General features: G+C 32.8%; 1 protein-coding gene across 3 annotated transcripts in view; it reads right to left on the reverse strand.

Moving 5' to 3' along the window:
* The window catches only part of LOC143083507 (sulfotransferase 1B1-like), a 75,143-nt gene extending 52,363 nt beyond the window's left edge, over positions 1–22,780 (reverse strand). For 2 of the 3 annotated variants that reach the window (XM_076259764.1, XM_076259762.1), the window contains exon 1: positions 1,303–1,500. In XM_076259764.1, coding sequence (XP_076115879.1) covers positions 1,303–1,498 — 196 coding nt within the window. In that variant the 5' untranslated portion in view covers positions 1,499–1,500. Of the gene's footprint in view, positions 1–1,302; positions 1,501–21,296; positions 21,398–22,023; positions 22,351–22,573 lie in introns of those variants that run through there. The other variant, XM_076259763.1, reaches the window with a different exon arrangement.
* Between the last annotated feature and the right edge of the window lie 1,263 nt (positions 22,781–24,043).

The following is a 24,043-nucleotide window of genomic DNA, read 5'->3' on the forward strand; positions in this document are numbered from 1 at the left end:
TTTAAGTCCTATTGAATATAATTTACAATGGCAACCATTGTAACTATTATGCAATTCTTAAATGTTACAGTTTATAATATTTAAGTGGTCAGAAAATGGTGATATTTGATAGATAATTAGAAACCAGATACGTACTGCTATATATATAAATACGTGCGTAAAAAGATAAATACTTTTTTTAAATCAATTTTGCACGGTGAAATGCGCATCTGGCACTGGTGCAGCAAAATTGGTGCTGTTTATAGTATTACTATCACTGCTGTTAGTCCCCTAGAGTATTACCAGTAGCCAAAACTTCGGTACTGGTATGAAAATACGGATAGTAATATTGTTTTTATTGAAATTTACTGTTATAAAATTTTAGAAATCATTCAAAATTAAGAAATATATCTCCCTCATCATGCTCATGTTAAGCCTTGATTCCTTGTCCGGTTTTGGCTATTCTGTAGGTCGTTTCGGTGGATCAGCTTTTCAACGTTTGTATTAGGTTTTGGATTTTTAAATATTTTGGCTTCGAGCATCACTGAAGAGACATGAATTATCGAAATGCACATCTAGTGCAGTAAATTAGGACCGTTTATATTATTGTGTAATTCTCGAACGCATACTCGCATTTATAACGTTTTCATATTGTGCGCACAAAATTGTCGTTCTAGTGTTTTATGAAATAAAAATGTGTGTAATTTGTTTTAATGCGAGACATTAACATCCGCATGTTATCGATTTGATGATTAACAATCAGTTATGACAGTATTCTAGCAGAAGAAATGAAACTCTGCATTCTAAAAATTGCTTGAATTTATAAAGTTTACCGTGAACGATTCTATTGCGCATAATCTTTTGGGAGATATATATATATATATATATATATATATATATATATATATATATATATATATTATATAGTGGGCTAAAACTAACTAATGCAGTAAAATAGGTCATTAAGATACAGAAAAGAGAAATTATGGGCAAAAACAAAGAAAGAATAAAAAATGGCTCAAAATTACAGAAAACGGAAATAAAGACAAAGGGATTTTAACTTATGACATGTACATGTATAATAGGCAAATAATAGTATGTGATTTTCAGATGGTCGGAAAAAGCTCTTATTTAACATATTAAAAGCTATTTTCTTTAATGTAGATTCATTTGATTTCGTGGGTACCAATTTTCGTGGATTGCGGAAAACTTGAAATTATGTGGATATTTGATTTCGAGTTTTTCCTGTACCCATGACATCAACGAAAAATTGTACCCAACGAATAATAATGAATCAAAAGTATGGTGTTTTAATACTATTACCTGATTTTGGATATGTGCAGATCATAATATCTGATTCTCTAGACTGAATTTCCTTTATGTCTTGTAAAGCTTTCTCTACTCCCTTTTTTCTTATTGACATTACAGCCGGAAATCGAACCCCTTCAAACTCTGGTAATGGCATTGGTTTCATGGTCTTTCTCATTTCCTTTAGTTTCTCCAAATTCAGATCCATCATTTACAAAACTTAAATTGAATGAAAGCAGACTATTGGTTGCATTTGGTCTCTTGTGGAGAGTTGCCTCATTGGCAATCCAACCACATCTTCTTATTTTCTTTTTTAATTGCATTTCATACTAAATAAGAATTGCATAATAGTTACAATGGTTGCCATTGTAAATTATATTCAATAGGACTTAAAAAATTTAGTACAAATATAAAATGATCTTGAAATGGCCATGATTTTTATTAAACCGTTCAGATGTTTGACACCTCTATGAGTTTTGTCCCAAAAGACAAAAATCGAACACATTTTGTTATTAAGTAGGACAGTTTTTTTTACTAACAATTTGTCAAGCAACTTATCATTTAACAAATAAAGGCAACTGTAGTATACCGGTGTTCAAAAGTCATAAATCGATTGAGAGAAAACAAATCCGTGTTACAAACTAAAACCGAGGGAAACACACATCAACTATAAGAGCAAAACAAAGGAACAACAGTAACACTAAAGTACAACTAAACAAAAACAAACGCAAACATACATAAAAACGAACTATTTGATAACATAGGCCATATTCCTGACTTGGTACAGGACAAACTATTTGTAAATGAAAACCATACAATAAAACACCTGTCTGAAATAAATTACAAAAATGTAGAATCTATAAAATATCTCCGTAAATAAAAATATAGAAAACGTAACAAACTGGTATTGCGCCAGATGCGTAAGATGCATTTTCACTGTTTATTATCGTAGCCACAATATTCCTTGCTTTTTTCCTTGAATCTGACATCAGCGAACGGCACTTTCCACTGAATCTGTACTGACCATGAGCAATACGAGGGGAGCTACATGTCTGGACCTTTTATAACTGACTATACGGTATGGGTTTTTCTCATTGTAGACCTAAGATTTCTTACAACCACGTAATTTGAACACTGGTGGATAGTTTTCTCATTGCCAATCATACCACAAGTCCGTATTTTCATATCATATCTGGGATCCAGTAGAAAAATTAAAGAGGGTTGGTTTTCGCATAGACCAGCTATATTTACAAAGTGACCTATACAGTGTGCTGTAAACGGTGTAAATTCAGAAATTTTTTGAGATATTCTATGTTTTCAAGAATTGTGACGATATAGGTCATAGATATAAACTTGTATTTTGAAGTATGATAGTAATGTTCGTATGCAGTATTTCCTAAATAAAGTCAAAATGATTAAGGGAGCTACCATTTTTAGGGGGGGGGGTGGTGGCTAAGATGAAAAACTTCGTCCTGTATTTTTTTTTTTAAAGTTGTAATCTCTGTCCTGCATTTTTAATTTTTTACTCTATCCTGTCGGCTTTTTTTTTATTAGTTTATCCTTATTCTTTTTTACACAATTGTCATCCTGCTCCAGTTTTTTTTTTGAAAAGCTGCCCATCCTGACTTTTTTTACTCAAAAACTCCTGTCCTGCCTTTATTCATTAGGCCCGGTAAGACCCCTTTTTGGCCCCAAAATGTAGAATTTTTACAAAATTGTTAAATATGTAAACTTTTGACTATATTTGGAAAGTAAAATGCTTTTGTTACATAAACATTGTCGTTTTTTGACAATACAATGCACATGCATCAGATACTTGTATCATTAACTCAAACAAAATTATTTAAATCTTAAAATATTTAGCAATTGTGCTAATTTTTAGACGTTGTTTTTGGTCTAAATTGGAAGTCACCGCATTTGTTGATATTACATAACATATATAAAAGTTGAGACTGATCAGGAATGCGGCCACTTACATTTTTGACAAAAACCATCTGAAAAGTGACGTTTTATGGGATATTTGATTTGTACACGGTTTACTGTAACATGTGTTCTACTTCCTTATTCCAAACATACATTTGTTAAATTCCGAAATATATATTTTTTTCAAGATATTATTCTATGTTAAAATGAAATTCTGTAAATGATACTCACTTGAAATGAACTTTGAAAACCACTTTGATTTTTACACACTTTATATTTTAACCGTGTGCACGTAGTTGTTACTAATATAAATGTAGCTACGATCTTACGATCTACCTTATGAACTTAACTTTTGTTACATTTGTAAATTATATAAACAGTTATCTCATTGTAATGACTTACTGATATGTTTTTTTTTTATTTCAAATTAAAGCTTTTGTAATCTTGTTCTTTCAACCTGTTCATATGTGTACATGGGGTACTATGCGTGGTTCCACCTTACAACTGTTACACAAAGAACGATATGTGCATGGTAGTGAATATTTATAAATGATGAATATATATGTACACTTAGGCATTACATTGTAGTACGTTGCAAAATATATAGTCTATGGCTACGTTGTGTGTGTTTTTGTGTGTTTTTAATGGGTAAATAACTAAACCTAATTTGTTATAATCATGACAATAGTTACATGTTAAAAACAGTGCTGTAAAACGACAAACACTTATATTTTGATACAGTTTATTAGGCATTTATTACGTAAACAACATGTGTACTCATAAAGCCACACTATTTTAACGAAGCCCATTTAGGACCTTCCACAAATATAATTTGAATTCAAGAACACGACTTCAAATCGTTAATTATCACGAATTGTATAATTTGTTATCACAGATTAAGTTCGTGAAAACGTAATATCGTAAAAGTAAAATAACATTGTTGTTACTATTTTTAATCATTCTAAGGGCAACATCTACAACAACATGAACAAAATATTCCCCATAAATCTAATTTTTTAAACATATGTTCAAAACTGTTTTACTTAGAAGATGCAGTTCCTGTATTTGGCGTTAAAACATTAACTTCCATCATCACCAGATTATCAGTTTCAATAACAAAGAAATATAAATACCACAGCACTTATAAATCATATGGCATTTTTAATGATACTTGCAATTTCTAAATGATAACCCCGATTTGGACCTACTAGAAAACTGGACTCAAAACCAAAAACCTAAATACATGTTTAGATTCATCATATCAAAGAACCCCAAGAATTTAGTTTTGTTTTATGAAATCAAACAAAGTTTAATTTTGGAACCATTGGAAACCAATGTAGACCAATTCAAATTCAAAATTTAAATACACGGCTAGATTCAGATATTCAAGAACCCCGGATATTCATTTTTTTTAAATCCAACAGTTACGATGGACTCTTCACTATAAGTCAAGTTCACCATTGATCCAAAAAGTGTAACAAAATTTCATAGAAATTGTATTATGTGTCTCCCATTTCTCAAAGATTACTTTAAGAAAAAGAAAAAAACAACAGCATACAAAAACCTAAGCAAACTAAACTAACCGAATCAACTAAGATATATGAAGAGAGAACTTTATATTGAGGGTGTTCAAACTATGGAACGGCACATGGAAGCTTTGGATTTTTTCAATATATTAGGATTAGTCCGACCCCGACGTGACAAAATGTGAAACAATCTAAACAATAAAACAAAAACAAAAACAACTGTAAATTTTTGACAAAACAACAACCTAAATATAAATATGACAGACATCAATCAGCGACAACCACTTAAGTATACAGGTTCCCGACATGGGAATATGGCGGGGCAAATCACAATTGTGAGTGCTTAACTATCCTTAATCTGGGCCATTGGTGTAGCAGCACAACACACACACAGTTTTTCAATTTATTGGAAAATGTTTAACCCATCAAATCTTTTATGAATTAGTTATTTCAAATTATCAACGAAACAACAAGGATCGTATATATATATATAGTCTAGCTTTATTAACAGCACCACTGTAAACATTAGGATGTGATATCCCGTTTGTAATAGCTTCTATACAGAATTGTTTCTGCCGAAGTCTCTGGTTCTCACCGGACACCCCGGTTTCCTCCCCCTATACAAACTGACTTCCTTGAAATATCCAATATTGCTGAAAGTGGCGTTAAACATCAATCAATAAACTAATCAATCAATGATCAAAACCAAATCATAAATATATGAAAGAACTAAGTAAAAGTTTGAAGTAATAATGAAATCCATGACTTAATAATTTACTCGCTATACATAGATTGCGTCTATTTGTCACTAAAACGTCACTATAGACATTTGTATAGAAAACGAGTTGTGAAATATATAAACCATGAGAAGGTAAAGAAGGTGCCAAATGAAAATTAACAACACATCTCTTCTATTTAGAAGATATTACAGTATCGTGAAGTCGAAGTCATTCAGTATGTTGATTATCATGTATTTCACCTTAATAATCTTAAAGCAATAGGAAAACTTGTAAAAGAACGTGATCTTGGAGTTTGCTTTTGCATATAAAGTATGCCTTTTGTTTTTCATTTTACGGTGATCTTCAGGGATTTGTTTTTGTTCATAGATCACGCTTTTTCTGATTCATTTTACAGAAATCATTTAATAAGTTTACTGTGAACATTACTTTACCGAATGTGACCTACCGAATTCGACTATTTACCGGGTTTGTACTAACATGAGCAACACGACTGGTGCCACATGTGGAGCAGGATTTGCTTATCCTTCCGGGGCACCTGGGCTCATCCCTATTTTTGGTTGGGTTCGTGTTGCTTAGTCTTTAGTTCTCTATAATGAGTTTTGTGCATGTACGATTGTCTGTCTGTTTGTCTGTGTCAAAAACATCTCAAAGACGCATACGCAACTCACAAGAATTTCAGAAACACGAGGTACAAAATACTTACAGTCCTATTGTCTGTAATTTTTGTGTGACTAAAATGATTATATACTTTCACTAACTTTGAAACTTTCTGGTTAGATTAAAGTTACACCTCTTAAAATTGTTTGATTTGCACCTTAAAGTTTGCCTTGAAAATCAATATAAAACAATTAAAAACAAATAGCAAATTTTGATTTCTTTCTGTTACGTTCTTTGCTACCTATAAAACCTTTCTGTGTTTATTTCTCTCCAAAAATCAATGTTCATCCTGTTTCGTAACGTCCAATTAAAAAAGGTTATATGCATATCACATGCATCAATTACGTTGAACAAAGAGATCATTTACGGTTACGATAATTAATTACATCTCTAGATCAAGCTGATTTGAAAAAAAAAAGGTTTCATGAACAACTAACCAATGAATTTAAGTGAATGGTGTTAATTGCATATATATCTAAAATATGTGTTTTCTATCAGACTATACAGAATATCTGTCAGAATCAGTTCTAGGGTAGCACTGTCAGAATCAGTTCTAGGGTAGCACTGTCAGAATCAGTTCTAGTATAGCACTGACAAACTCAGATCTAGTGCAGCACTATCAGACTGATATCTAAGAATAGCACTGTCAGAATCAGTTCTAGGGTACATTTTTTGTAGCACTGTCAGAATCAGTTCTAAGGTAGCACTGTCAAAAGCAGTTCTAGGGTAACACTGTCAGAATCAGATCTAGGGTTACACTATCAGAATCAGTTCTAGTGTAGCACTGTCAGGCTCGGTTCCAGGGTAACACTGTCAGAATTAGTTCTAAGGTAGCACTGTCAGAATCAAATTTCGGCTAGTTCAAAGAGAATAGGCCTCTATTTTTCTTCAATAAGGATTTTGAATTGATCAGTCAACATTTGCTTAACTGCTATAGCTATTTTTGTGATATCACTGTCACTAATTGGTTGGTAGCTGCCATGCTATCAGTAGTGCTATCAAGGTCAGTACTTCTGGTAAGATTTTTTTTTATGGAAATCTGTGTATTTTGGGGGGATGGCCTGGCTGAGTTTTTACGTCTTCGCTTTTTTGTATTTATGGAATCAGTATAGGACACAAATATATTATATCTCAAGTTTGGATTTTAATGATGGACACTCGAATGGTACTATTAAAACATTATACCTGTTCAATGTCACATCTTAGTTTTACGTTAAATAGGATTCAAAATTTATATAGTTGATGTCCGTAACGTACAAACACTGAACCAAAGGCACTCAAGCATGTTAAAGTCACACATGGAAGCTGTTATTCTAAAAATCACATATTTGTTATCAGAGCTTCAAAAACGTTTGCTTCCTTTCAGACATGCGCAATCAAACCTCAGTTCAAAGGTAGCACTGTCAGACTCAGTTCTAGGGTAGCACGGTCAGAATCAGTTCTAGTGTAGGACTTTCAGAATCAGTTCTAGGGAAGCATTGTCAGAATCAGTAATAGGGTAAAACTGTCAGAATCAGTTCTAAGGTAGCACTGTCAGAATCAGTTCTATGATGGCACGGTCAGACTCAGTTCTAGGGAAACACTGTCCGAATAAGTTCTAGGGTAGCACTGTCAGACTCAGTTCTAGGTAAGAACTCTCAGAATCAGTTCTAGGGTAACACTGTCAGACTCAGTTCTAGGGAAGCACCGTCAGAACCAGTTCTAGGTTAGCACTGTCAGACTCAGTTCGAAAATAACATTGTCAGATTCAGTTCTAGGATAGATGTAGCACTGTCACAATCAGAAAATATGTATATTTGATTTGAAGTTGAATTGTATTTAATTGCTTTCATGTTCCGATACCAGATCTTTCACGATCCAATAGCAATGCTTGACCACCGTTACTTACTCTTTCGTGGTAATTTTTCTCGATATACCGATGGAAAGCCGCGAGTAAACGAACAGCACAACGAAAGTGGCAGAGTGAAATTTAACTTAATTTGACAAAGCATGTTTCTTTTAAGTTATTCAACATTAATGATTATGTTAATTAAAAGGTATTTTTTTCTGAAAATGAAACTTTACAGCTGCTGTTAAACCTTCTGCACACACTGTTCGTGAATTATTCTAATTATTAATTCTAATAATTTCTTATTATTTTAAAAAAATCATAAACTTGTTGTTTGTTTATTTATCATTCTTCATTAGAATACATGATTTAGCAAATTTACCTTACCATATCGGGAAATAAATTTTTAGTCGGATCTTAACACGTACTTGTGATTTGTTTAAAACCGGTTTTGAAAAAATAAACGAAGAAATGTCGAAATGTTCAGGACTTAATTAAATCCGTATTTCGGTAAGATGGTGCAAGCATACGATTTTTATTGCGTCTTACACTTTGAGAAGCGAATAATCTTTATCTACTTTATTCAAATATTGTGTAAAAACGTTAATTATGAGTTATGAAAGTCAAGCGGCTCGAGCATTTTTCTGAGGAAGTTTAAAAAAATTGTGAAGAAATATTCTTACGGTGGGTTAGCTTTCATCAGTCTTCATCTTCACTATCTATAATAGATTAACAACTTTTGGTTATATTTGTAATTTAGAATCATCATTGAAGGTGGAGCACGATTGCACAGTTAATTAATATATTGATGTGCCATTTGTATGCAAGAGTGACATACCGTTGTATTATGTGCAAATTCGAAACAGTTATGCGAGTATTGTCTCCCTAAAACAGGTTCATTATTTTATAGTTAAGTTTAGGTTTCTGATATAATTTCAGTTTTTTGTTATTGGTGTATCAAAAACATTGATGTACGAATATAATTTCATAAATTTGAAACGTTTAAAATGAATACATACCAATATAAAAAACCGTTCACCATTTTTGAAAATGACTGAATGAAAATCGAATTATTTATCTTCCCTTAACGATATATTGATTTGGAAATGAACCAGAGTTATCTAATGGTAATCACAGAGAGGGACTAGCAAGCAATTTATAATTGTAGCTTATTCAACGTTAAAACAATGTTCCACTATAAACGAATATTACTTTATACAAATATAAGTACTTTGTTTGCTAAATCTACAAATTTTATTAGATATTATGATTTTTTATTGCAATAGAGTAATATGCTACGTTGTGTTTCTTTTTGTTTATTTTCTCTAATATTTGAGTGTGAATTCACATTACTATAAGACGTGTCACGGTACTTTTCTATTCATGTATTGAGTTTTGATGTTATATTTGTTATTCTCATCGGATTTTGTCTAATGCTTAGTTCGTTTCTGTGTGTGTTACATTATAATGTTGTGTCGTTGTTCTCCTCTAATATTTAATGCGTTTCCCTCAGTTTTAGTTTGTTACCCCGATTTTTTTTTCATCAATTTATAAGTTTTGAACAGCGGTATACTACTGTTGCTTTTTTTTATGGTTTAAAACATCAGTATAAAATTTTGCTTTGAATTTTCTTTTCTATTAGGTATTTAACCTTGTTTCACAAAAAAATATAGTTATATGTATCTTTTTTCTTATGATGATAATGCAGTTTTTTCATGCCTTCTTAATTTCATCATTTATCCACTCATTGTGGTAGGCATGTTTAACTCGCTTTTTTTCATTCGCTCTCTCACTGTTTCACTCACTCTCGCACACCACACTCTCTCATTCTCGCACACAATCTCTCATTCACGAACTATCTCATCAACGCACTCTCTCATTCACCCAATCACTTCTTATTCACCCACGCACTCTTCTCTCATTCACCCACTTACTCTCTCATTCACCACTCACTCTCATCTCTCATTCACCTACTCACTCTTACCTACTCACTCTCTCACTCTTACCTACTCTCTCATTCACCTACTCACACATCCATGCAACCACTCACTCTCGCGTTCACCCATTCACCCACTCACTCTCTCATTCACCCACCCACTCTCATTCTCATTCACCCACTCTTATCTCTCATTCACCCACCCACTCTCATCTCTCATTCACCCACTCTCATCTCTCGTTCACCCACTCTCATCTCTCATTCACCAATTTACTCTCTCGCACACTCACTCACTAGATCACACTCTCTTATTCACCCACTCTCACCCACCCACTCTCATCTCTCGTTACTCTCATGTCTCGTTCCTCCCACTCTCTCGTTCCTCCCACTCTCATCTCTCATTCACCCACTCATTTACCCACTCACTCTCTCATCCATCCATCCATAGACTGAAATGTCACCTTTCCGTTGACATCATTCTGGGCATTTTTAAAACCCATTAGGTCTATTCCCAAAGGTTCAGTGTGTGTCTGGCTGAGGCAATGCTTATGTTCTACTCCGCTGTGAGTTAACACAGTATATCCAGGAGAACACCATTGTCCACCAGTATGTGGGAAAGGTCGGCATCCTCACCTTCAGTTATACTTCATTAGGGGAGGAGCAAAATCAATAAGGTGACGTGAAATACTATATTTCAAACAATATTATGTATGCTTTGGTATATTTGCAATTGATTTCTTGCAGTTTAATTTTCCTGAAGAAACTTTGTGTAGTGTTGCTATTATCTGCATGATGATTGTTTAGCGTCTGTTTACTTTTTAAACTTGATTTACTGAACATATTTTGAATGATGTGTAATTGAGAAAATTACAAATAGCCATATTAAAGGGAAGTAAGTACATTTTGTTAATGTAAATTAGTATATACCAGTCAACAAAAGAAAAGATACGCAAGTTTGAACTCCAATTTATCATTAAATATAATAAATATGAAAAACTGATATCTTATCCAATGAAAAACATTCATTCACAAATCAAATGCATATGATTAACAGAATCGGAGCAAATTGGAAAATTAGAAAATACTGAGTTACATGTATTGAACACAGGGGAAAAATTTATTCAGCGGGAAACGATGACAATTTCAAAAATGAGTATTCAGTTTTCAAATATTTCCAAATGCATTCAAAATTTGAGGTTCATATATCGATTTATTATTTTTTTTGGTTGAAATTACGGTTTTTAAAATTACAAAAATCAAAATAAAAAATGTTCGCGTTTTGCTTCAAATCAATGGTTTTAATACGAAAATAACACTCTGTTAAAAGACCAATTTGGCAGTTGTTTACCTTGGAACATTGTGTACTATATATCAAGTTTCAGTATTAACAAATGTCGGGGGAAAGTCCATATTTCATTCTTTAAACTCCTTAATTTTTACCAGCAAACACTTTTCAAACCTCAAAATGTTTAGAGGCAAATTTTCCTTACTAGATTATTTTTCGAATTGTCTTTGTTTACATTAGTGATGCTTCAGATTTACATGTACATGTATATCATAAATACATAAATAGATGTTTATGTCACTCGTAAAAGAGTTATGAGAGACATCATTCTATAAATAGTTAACCGGTCAAAACGAAAGAGAATTTCATTTAAAACAGCCCATACTTGATGTGTGTAAAGTTAGCAGCCGGTTCGTTATTCGATATTCGATATTCAATATCCAAACGGCTGCAAGCAGTCGGTTGAGTCGGTTGGATATTCAAAATTTTGTTTAAAATCATAACAAAAGTGTAATAATACTTAATAACATTAAAAGCATGATTTTCATAGTTAAGAGAACTGATAAGATACGTAGGAAAACGTTTCATGACCTCTACAAGCAAGCCTATAGTAAATTCTCGTTGTTCTCGAATATAAACCCTTTTCTAACTTGCATATATTCGTCTTTATGTAATAAAGATGTGTGTCAATAAAAAAAAAAAATAAAGATGTAACTTTATATACGATGTTTCTTAAAACAAAAACAAAAACCGATAACTCTTGAGACATTTAGGAATATAAATAAAAATATTTGGAGCGCCCAAAACATGCAAAAAAGAAATATATAATGAAAACCTACCTGAAACCGCTTGAATGAGAATGAAAGCCCCCTGAACTTTCAATGTGCTTTAAAATGAATTAAATTATAGACTCTGTATATATAAAGGTTGTATTAGAAGTATTTCCAAGAATAATGTCGTCTTCGATATCTATGGAGGGCTTAGGTTGTTACTTTTCAGCTACATATTGTTTAGGACAAAGGGCACAGGGCAATGATAAGAGCCCCCTGATCTCTCAATCTTTCTAATATTATGCAGACATTTAGTTAATAGGTAGATACAAACATGACTAAAAGGAAATTGGGTACACTTCCTGTCTTACATGTGTACGGAGCGCCCAAAGTGCCAGTTGGATATTCAAAATATATAGTGAAAACCTAAAATGTACCTGAGACCGCTTAAATGAGGGTGAGAACCCCCCTGGACATTTCATGTTTTTATATGTTCATAACGTATTTTTTGTCGAGCCTGCGATTTTTGTCGCAGAAAGCTCGACATACGGAAAGTGACCCGGCGGAGGCGGCGTTAGCTTAGTTCTTAAAAGCTTTATATTTTGGAAGGTTGAAGACCTGGATGATTCATACTTTGTATATTGACGCCTCATGTTACGAAGTTTCCCTCAGTCACATGTCCAATGTCCTTGACCTGAATTACATGGTTCAGTGATTACTTTTAATTCTCTCTTATTATAAGTAATAGGATAACTAGGATATTTGGTCTGTGCGTACCTTACAAGGTCCTCATACTCGATCGTCAGACAGTTTTCACTTGAGCTTGACCTTATTTCATGGATCAGTGAAATGATTGTAAGGTGTACATGTATAGCTGTCCGGTGTCATCTGACCTTGACCTCATTTTCATGGTTCAGTGGTAAAGTTAATTTTGGGAGTTCTAGTCTTTTTTTCTAATATTATATGCAATAGGTCAACTTTATTTGGTGTATGGAAATATGTTATGATTTATATGTCAATTGCGCAGGTTTTACTTGACCTTGACCTAGTTTTTACAGTTCATCGGTCAGTGTAAAGTTTTTGTGTTTAGGTCCTTTTTTCTTAAAATATAAGCAATAGGTCAATCATATTTGTTGTATGGAAGAATTATTAGATGTACATGTATGCCTGGCATGGTTCATCTGGCCTTGACCTCATTTGCATAGTTCATTGCTCAATTTCAAGTTTTTTTGGTTAACGTTAAGTTAATGTGACAGTTGTAATACAGCTCTATATTTAGGACTATCAACATAATATCAATGATAAGTAATAAAGAAGGCGAGACATTTCAGCGCGTGCACTCTTGTTTAATATTGGCATGCATATAATTTATATTTGTAAATAGTAGTAAAGTCTAAATATTGCATTTCAAATTTCATTTCTAAAATATTATTATCTTCAGAATAAACAACTCCTCGTCTCTTATACTAATCCATTTATTACGTATTTGTAATACATTAACTTTGATAAGAAGGTCCAATTTGTTAGATGGCATGACGAAACAAAGAATTCAACTTTATAAATATTTGACTTCTTTTGACCTGAGTTGTTTTTATGTGTATTGTCGTATGTTTGTTTATTCTACATTGTTTATATAAAAAGGAGGAGGAATACGCAATTTTGCGGCTGTCCCAAGTCAGGAGCCTCTGTTCTTTGTGCTTTCCTACAAATGTCAGTTTATATGTTACTGAGCAAAGTGTGACGTTCATATTCACTAAACTAATACCTTTTTTGTTTAGGGGCTAGCTGGAGCCCGTCTCCTCTTACATCCACTTTTGGTGGTTAGTTGTTTCATTGCCAATCATACTACATCTCCTTTATCTATAGACACAATTTGATGATAGGACCTTGTAACAAACTATACATGGAAAAAAGTTTTGCAACAGCTTGATTTTTAAAACATGAAAAATCAGCCTCTTAATTTGGATGGAATATGATAAAATATTTGTAAAATAATATTGAAACATAGTTAATGATAACATTGGCATTAAAACGAACAACAAATGTATAAAAACAGGTTTTATCTAACCAAAACTTGTATAACAAAATGAAGTGTTTTTTGTACAATACAACTTTTACTGTAGTCGAACTTTACAATGTCAGACATTTCAAAATACATATTTAGATGATTGTTCACATCATGGTTGATCGTTATACGCCAAAGAATTAGTACTTTGTGCGCAGCCTCCATTCAAACGGATGACCGCATCTTAACGTCTTCTGATTCCTGCCATGAGTCGACTAATTTGTTGCTAAGGTAGCAGCCATTCCTAACGAAGGGTATTGTTTATTTCATGACGTGTTTGAACTGGGGTGTCCTTTCGTGCACTTTACGCCCAATAGTGTCCCAAATATGCTCGATATTGTTCAAATTCGGGCTACGATCGGGCCAAGGAAGAAAAACCGAATTCCATTGGAACAATAGATCTTCCTCCACGATGCTAATTTCCAACTTTGGCGAGCTCTGCACTATATTTGAAACGGGCAACTGTGTGTCTGTTCGTAGGCAAAGGTCCCCGAAATGGTCTTATCGCACGATAACCAGTAGCGATGAGCCGATCTCGAATAGTTCTTGTTTAAATGCTCCTGTATGGTCATCACCCTCTTTATAGGATTGTATTGTTTGCAATGGGTTTCCTTCTGACCAACCTTCATATGCTTGATTTTCCCTAGCAGATGTTATAGGGGGTCTTCTTGATCTCGGAAGGTCTTTGACATCGTTTGTTGCCTGATTTGTATTCTCAAAACGACTTATAGTGGAATGGTGATGACCAACAATTGTCAAAGCGACATACCTGCTTCTTTCATGCTGATTATCTGCCATCTTGTTGCAGTTATGAGTTGTGGATGACCAATTATAAGGTGCCAATCACATAACTTTATAAACTTTGTTATTAAAAGTGATGAAAACAATAGGGATAAAAACATCTGTTTTATTGTTTACGAGTACAGTAGCTGCATGTGCAGATAAGAACTTATCGAGTCGATATTTATTAATTAAACTCAGGTGACATTTAAATAATGTTTAACTAGTTCTATTTCAACAAATTATATCACAAAAAAAATAAAAAGTGTTTTTTTTTAATTTGAATTTCAATTTGGTGTTACAATTCTTTTTTCCATGTGTATATGATTAAATAACTATTGTAAAATGGTAGATACATGTACACCATGTTAACTTTTCACACTAAGACTTGTAATTGTTTTTTTTTTTTTTTTTTAATTTTAGCAAAATAAATGTTAAGACCTCTAAATTTGCGGTTTCTTAATATGATAATATACATTAGGCACGCATGAGATGTCGCAAAACGAACAGTAATGAGATCAAATGAATACTTTATAGATTTTAGAAATGAAAAGAACGACAAATAAAATAAGACATTCAAAACCCAAAAATCGATTACAGATTGGAGTCCAAATGAAAGAAGAAAAATGTTAACCAAAGGTACACATAAATTATAATTCAGACCACGAAAGAATACCATGGAGTGCAACTGTTCTATAAGACGGTTTATAATATATATCTTTTTGTCAAATAATTGATCATCATGTTAAACTGAAGTAGTTAACACTTAATTTGCATGAGGGTCTGGATTTCTTTTATTTGTGTTCTTTTTTAAGCCATATTTCTCGACTCCAATCTTAATTGACTAGGATTGCCAGTTTTCCTATCGAAGGTCTGTGGTTTTCTCCGGGAACTCCGTCTTCCTTCACCAATAAAAACTGGCTGCCACAAACTAGCCAAATAAAGGCAACAGTAGTATACCGCTGTTCAAAACTCATAAATCCATGGACAAAAAACAAAATCGGGGTAACAACCTAAAACCGAAAAAACGCATTAAATATAAGAGGAGAACAACGACACAACACTAAAATGTAACACACACAGAAACGGACCAAGCATCAGACAAAATCCCACGAGAATAACAAATATAACATCAAAACCAAATACATGAATTTGGGATAGACAAGTACCGTGACACGTCTTATCGCAATGTGAAATTACACTCAAAAATAAGAGAAAACAAACGACACAACGTTAAAATGTAACACACACAGAAACTAACAATAATATATAACAATGGCCATATTCCTGACTTGGTACAGGACATTTTTAAAGGAAAAAATGGTGGGTTGAACCTGGTTTTGTGGCATGCCAAACCTCGCACTTTAATGGCAATGTTAAATAAAATATTGAAATGACAACATAATATTACAGGACTACAATACAAATAAATAGGAGAACGTATTAGACAAAGAAACACATGATTAATGAATTACAAAAAGCATCAGGTTTAAAAAAAAAAGTGGCGAGTAAAAGTGGCATTAAAACACCAAAAAGCAAATCAAATGTATTCTGTAAGCTTCTTGTCTATTATTCTCTATTCTTTTAAAATATTATTTTTGGTCTATTTTTCTCTTTTCTTTATATGTTTTCCCTTTAATCACTATTCTGTAAACCATCAACTTTCAAATTTCATTAAAAGTGTAGAATATTCCTTAAAGAAATCTTAAGAGGAAAGTATTTTTGAACTGCGCTCGTCATTACAGATAACCTTTGTATTGCATATACATTAGAAGGTGCGGTATAGTTAACATGTGTAAAACAATTCAAACGAGAAAAATAAAGGCCTAACTTGAGTACGAAATAATGAATGAAAAACAATACCAATCAGTTCTGTAGTTATTTGTTAGATAATAATAATGTCATCTGTATATTGTTGAAGACTGTGTTCTGCCCCTGACAGTCCTTTGTGTATTTGTTGTCGTTTAGTTGCTGTCTCATCGAAGTTACTACACATATTATGTTATTGGTAAAGAATCTAGTGCTACATTGTACATTGTGTCTTTTTGTAAAAAAAAATTTCATATAGTAATAGCACTATTGCAGTAGTTTACAGTTATATACTGAAAGCTATATTTGGAAGAACAGTAACATAAGGCATTGAAGGTCGAAGTACACTTAGATCTAAGTTCCTAAAATGCTGACTAGTCGATTCTGCGTTTATAACTATAACTGGAAAATCTTAGAAAAAAAAAACAATTAAAAAATTGAATATAAATGTCAAGATATGTTAATAAACATGATATGATTAAGAAGATGTGATCTGAGTGTCAATGAGACAACTCTCCATGCAAGTCACAATGTTTAAAGGTAAACATTTATGTGTGAAAGTACGGCCTCAACATGGACCCTTAGCTCACATCGAACAGCACGTGATATAAATGGCGCCAAAATGGATGAAGAATTCTTTATTTAACACTGATATTCGCAAATGTAGTGTACTCAATGATCTTCAACTTTGTGCTTTATTTGACCTTTTTGATTTAAAAAAAAATGTTATTGTCACTGATGATTATAGAAAAAAAAGATGACTGTGGAGTGATTACCAATGAGACGACTCTTTACAAGAGACCAAATGACACAGAAATTAACAACTATAGGTCAACGTACGGCCTTCAACAATGAGTTAATCCCATACCTCATAGTCAACAATAAAAAACTTCAACCACTGAATTACAAGATCCTCACATGAGAAAGGCACACATATATATAATGTGTGTGTGGGGAGTGGGGGAGGGGAGAGGGGGTAAGCATTTACACGGGATCCCCTGACACTTGGAAAGTGGTTCAAAAGTACAACATCAGAACGAATTATAACAATCCGTTGAAAAAGGCATAACTCATCAGATGGATACATGTACAAGAAATGCATCTAACACAAACACAGAGTGGACGTGGTTGAGTAGTTGTACACTCCAACAACAAAAAGACACTAAGTACAGATCTAAGAGTACTTGCAGTTACTGGCAGCTAACAACTAATAACAAAAAATCATCTACTACACGAAACCCGCGTCTGGCGTAGAAAACTGAAATCCTGATACATTATTACTTTATTGTAAATCATTCTAAATCAAACATAGATTTGTATGAACAGTCTCGAAACTCTTCAACATATTGGGCATCAAATTGTTCATTTTGTGCTACTGTGAAGTGGTTTTTCTAGTCTCCTACTATTCCTGAAACATAGTGATAATGAACGTGTTTTCATAAAATATAACTTTGATTAATGAACATGCACAGTAGTAAGAGGATTTTTTTCATAGGATAAAATCACAATTCTTTTTAGTGTAGTATATGAAGAAAGTCTTTCAGAATACATTAACAGTCAAATATTATTTTTTTGTTGTTACCGATTAATTCTGGGTAGTCGTTTCGGTCGGCGTGTAATTCTTGTTGTTCTGATCCGATGGTTTGGAAAGAAAAAAACTTCTATAATCATTGTACGTTTAATTCTAAAAAAATGTAATTTTAAATGTTACACGTATTCTGATTGGCTTGAAGTTTTTCGTCTATTACCTCATAGATTGATTGACTTTTGGTTGCTTAACGTCCAGTGTCTTCTAGTGTTTCTCCAACTAATAGGCATAATTTTGTCATATGTCCGTGACGCCATCAACACTTTGCCAAGATGATATCGTTAAATATAGAATTTAGAATTTAATGAATATAACTGACTGTCATAACATAACCTAAACAATGTGGCTTGTTATTTCTTCATAGACAGAACAAATATTACATGTACAATCATTACTTAAATGTTAGATTACAGGATAAACCATATATTAATCGTACATTGTAGAAAAATAGGAATTTCGTATATTCTCGCTATGAAACAAGAAAATCGCTCGGCAAATCTCGCGTTTTGATTATTTATTGCTTACAACTAAATTCTACATATTTTTCAGTGAAAGATCACTGCTTATCTAGCACATGAAGCTGCAGTTTATAATTATTGTGAAGTTCGTTTAAAATAATCATTAGAAATCCCAGAAGAAGGGCTTATAGATGTTTAACTAACAGTAGACTGACAGTATTACATACATAACAAGACAACATTTTAATGTGATATCAACATACTAGATAGCTTTATATTGAACGCAATGTATTAGTTCGAGTAAATGTAAAAAGGTCTGCTTATCTCTGCTCAAGTCAAAAGATATTATCCTTCTCGTTTGTAGTTTGTTGGGTTCAAGTTGCGGATTGTTTAGTTTTCCATGTAATGCTTTGTAGTTTGCTGTTTTTCGTTTTGTCGTTAATTGTGCTTTGTCATGGCGATGTTGATTTTTCTTTTCGTCCATTTTCTCAATTTTGAATTCTTTTTCATATATATTCATATTTTTATGATGTAAGCCTTCTCTGATTTTTTAACTTAAATAATGATAGGAAAAGACATATAACACTAGAATTACATGTACTCTTATTTTTCTATATTTTCATGTCTAGCACAAACACAACTGAAATTAGTTTTTATTAATGAAAATATATCATGTTATAAAAGAAGATCTAAATTCGTGTTATAGAATTTGTTGATTCTTTGTCAATTGTGTTCTCCAATTTATTTATATTGTAGTCCTGTGTTGTCATTTTGATGTTATATTTCACATGGCCATAAAAGTGCGAGGTTTGGCATGCCACAAAACCAGGTTCAACCCACCATTTTTTCCTTTAAAAATGCCCTGTACCAAGTCAGGAATATGGTCATTGTTATATTATAGTTCGTTTCTGTGTGTATTACATTATAACGTTGTGTCGTTTGTTTTCTCTTATTTTTGAGTGTAAATTCACATTGCGATAAGACGTGTCACGGTACTTGTCTATCCCAAATTCATGTATTTGGTTTTGATGTTATATATATATGTTATATTTGTTATTCTCGTGGGATTTTGTCTATATGTGTTACATTTTAGTGTTATGTCGTTGTTCTCCTCTTATATTTAATGCGTTTCCCTCGGTTTTAGTTTGTTATCCCGATTTTGTTTTTTGTCCATGGATTTATGAGTTTTGAACAGCGGTATACTACTGTTGCCTTTATATATTGACTTCATGATTTTGCGTGCATAACATAATGGGAAATTGTTACTTTTAAAAGAAATGCCAGTAACGATATTACCTTCAAGTTGTTGCTTGTAAGATTGATTACTGAATTTCCAAATATTTTTCATTTATTAAACGATTATAATAAAAATACAGATTATTAAGAATTGGAGCAAAACAGCCTATTGCATACTCCGAAACAGTGACAATGTACATGTAGTCTTTTCTCCGAACCTCTGTCTTATGTAAATTTAGCGATGAAACATCGCCCCTGTTTCAAAGTTGGCATGCGCCAATCAAAGAATACGTATCTGGCATATTTTTGACAAATATATTTTAGTTTCCTTTAAGATAAAAAGGAGTATTAAAGTTACCTTTTCTATATATGAATGTTATTCCGTCCCCAGCTTTTGAAAAATCAATCTTATTTTCTTTCATGTTCTCAAATGATGTTGCTTTTGCAATGTCTTCTATAAGTTTATCTGTGCATTGTACTTCTAGGAAGTCGGATACCTTCCTAATCTCTGTTTTGGGGTCCTTTATTATCCATTAAAAAAAATAGATAACCATTAAAGTGAGAAACACAATCCGTTTCAAGGTCACATGCACATATACTTTTTAAGTGTACTTCAAAATGACTGTATATGGAATTGGATATATATCATTAATAAACGGACTACTGGCGCTGAAAAACAGACAATACAAATTGTAGATAGAATATAGAATATTCATTACAACAATTTCTGTACAAAATATGTATGTGTGGATATTTAATAGGCCGCAGATAAAATGTTTAACCAGTTCCAGGGAGACAAACAAACCGATAGCCAACGGATTGAAAAGAGCATATCGGTGACCCTATGATAACCCTATGATAACATAAGTGTCAAAACATCCCTCCTACGTGCAAGAGTGGACTGGACGGAGAACCCCCCTCTGTTTACACAGACCTCTGAAAACAACAGTCTCTCCGATGTGTGCATTTACTTAGCCAGATATCAGTTTATGCATAAAAAATAAAACATGACAAACAGCATGTTATTTAATTTTTTTTGAATTCATATCCAGCTCAAAGAGTTCTAAATACATAACAATATACTGTAAATATAAAAAGAGCTGGCTTATTACGCGTACATCATTTTGTAAATCAATGAATTACAATAATGAAAAACAAAGTTTAAATTTTGTCAGAGCGAGAGATAATGTATAAGAATATATTGTTTTCACTACTGTCATCTGAAATAATGAACAGCAAACAATTGTGTTTAAAGTTTCATAAAAAAGACAATTTGAACTGAGTGAAGATACATAATCATTTGCCGACGTCTTGTGTGTGATTAAGCATATTAAACCAAGAATACAAATTAAGGTTATATTTGGTTGGAGATTAATTCATATTGATTAGAAAATATACAATCACAAACCTTTTTCATTTCCTCATAAGAGCAAGTGAAGATCATGCAAGGATAGTCTTTCTCTGCTTGTTCAATTCCCTTTTCATAAGTGTACCATGATCCATAGGCACCTACAAATATCCAATTGTATAAGTCAATCAAAATGCACTAATTATGCACAGTATCCACCTACACATAATTATTTGTAGTAGAAAATGCCTGCGAATTCGCAGTTCATTTGTGCAAGTAATGAAACAAAGAGTTTTGAAATTTCGCGAGTGGTACACAATGTACGTCGACTGCATGAACATGCACACAAGCGACATCAGGAACCTCCTGCCTTTTAATCAGTATTGTATTTTTTGAAATTTTTTGTTAATTAATTTCTCGGAATTTCGTCTGTCAGTGACTTCCATTTTTGTTGAACTAATATATAGTGTTGTTAAGGGGTCACATGAAGACTTATTCGTGGTCTCGGGTTGTTTTTCCGCTCTTTGGTTTGGTTGTTCTCAATTTTATGCCTTCTCCGTTTCCATTTTCAATAATATGTTTGTTTATTAGTTTTTTATATCACTACATTGTATCTGTCCCCATAGCAGCCACTTTTTTCTTCTTTTTTTTGGCGGGGGGGGGGGTAAATCCGAGGTACCAAGAATTAACCACTGTCTACATAGATTTCGATCAGTGTATTATAATAATTGCTAACACATTCGCAAATACAATTTTTATTCTTTTTATTAATGTATCAATAACTTACATTTTGCCGACATCCACAAGTCGAAAAACTCATTCCAAGTTCCAAAGAAGCTAAGAAATATATTGTCTTTCCTCGAATGGTAATAATACGATGCGCATATGTCTTTCGGGTTTCTTATCATGTGTATTATCTTGCCCCTTTGTACGATTTGTCCCTTCGGAAGATACCGGAACTGACAATGAGTGTTGAGTAGTCTAGGCGATTGAAGGTCATCCGTGACAGAAAAGTCGGAAATGGTTTCCAGCATCGTCGTAGCTTTGTCTTTATTATCGAGTTCTGCTGTTTTTCGGATTAACATACTGGTGATTTCGTTTATCCAATGTGTTCCTAGGGGAAATGGATATTAACATCGTTAATGACATTCATGTTTATAAAACTGGACAACATACAAAAGTGGGAAACATATCTAAAAAATTTCAATAATAATTACACAAACAATACAAAATGCACACAATGCGCTTCGAGTTCGAATATAATACATGGATATTAACTCCTATGACTCGAGCTTAATTTTAATCATTCGTGTTTGTTTAATGTAACAGATAAATACCTGACTTTGCGTACGTGCATATCATAATATCTGTATCGCTTGACTGGAAATTAGTGATATCTTTCAAAGCTTGTTCGGCTCCTTTCTCTCTGAATGGAAGAAAAGATGGATAACAAACTCCATCATGCTCCGGTAAGGGAACAGGTTCTAAACTCTCTCTAATTTTCTTTATTTTTTCCAAATCTAATGCCATAGTTTGAGTAATATAATTCTGCAATAAAAAAAATCAGTATACATTTCTAATGGTTGACTCTTTGAATAATATGCATTGTATATTTGCAGAGCTCGAAAAGATAACTGTTGAGCCTATAACGAAATTACAATAATTTCTATTGTACGCGGTGTCAGGCTAGTTTGTGTTAAATTAGTACCTATATTGTGCCTTCTGCCTAGACTTGCAAAAAATAAAATGCAAAGGATACCAAAGGGACATTCAAACAAAAGAGTATTAATAAACTGACAAAGCCATGACTAAGAAAGAAACAGACAAAAGCAGTACAATTCACAACATTGAGCAACTATAATCCCGCACAAAACAGGGGGGGTCAGGTGGTAATGCAGGGGAAAGCAGATCCTGCTTCACATGGGCAAATTGGTGTCAAATTTCGTGAAACCTTGAGCAATAGCATACCAGAAAGCTATAATGGTGCCATATATTGGAACAGAGAAAAAACGGGAAAATTCACACGAAAAAACCTACATTTACGTACAGGATGGTTCTACTTGTGAACCATGATCTGCTTATTTTCCGGAGTACATGAGATCCCCCTCTTTTTCGTTTTTTTTATGATGCTCTTGTTGCCTAAATTTTAGTTTTATATATACTAGTCAACCAAAGAAAACGATACACGACTGTTTTTCAAATTTCAAGATGAAGTTTTCCGTTTAGAGGACAAATATCAAAGGTAGTAATACTTAATGACCATGGAAATATCAATCGGTTTAGAAAAAAAATTTGTTTTTGCTTTCATGACTTCATTTGGCTTAATTTGATTTTTTTTGACAAATTTACATAAAACGACAATTTTAAAAACAGAAGTTCTAACTAACGATGCCAACCTCTCATTTAAAGGTTAAGACGGTGCTTCCCATCAATTCCTTTTTTTTTTTTTTTTTAAATCGCACAGTTTCTTTGTTTATTTGTAAAGCAAAGTCCGGCCCCACAAGAAATCGTTAAAATGAATACATTATCCGTTGATTTACCATAGACTATATGTGTAAAGTGAAAATGAAGCAATATTAAAACTTATCCGAAAGGTTCCAAAATAACAGTGTGTTGTTACATATCTAAAGCATTGATTTGAGACGTTTTTTTTTCTTTTTTGCATTTTTTGAGATTTCAAAAAACACTTTTTTTTACTAAAAATTAAAAAAAAAAAAAACATTTCAACCCATGAGTTACAATATGAACATAACTTGATTAGCATATTGAATATTTTTAAACAAATTTGAAAATTCATTTAGTATTTA

Source organism: Mytilus galloprovincialis, chromosome 7 (assembly GCF_965363235.1).
Source record: "Mytilus galloprovincialis chromosome 7, xbMytGall1.hap1.1, whole genome shotgun sequence".
Classification (NCBI taxonomy): domain Eukaryota; kingdom Metazoa; phylum Mollusca; class Bivalvia; order Mytilida; family Mytilidae; genus Mytilus; species Mytilus galloprovincialis.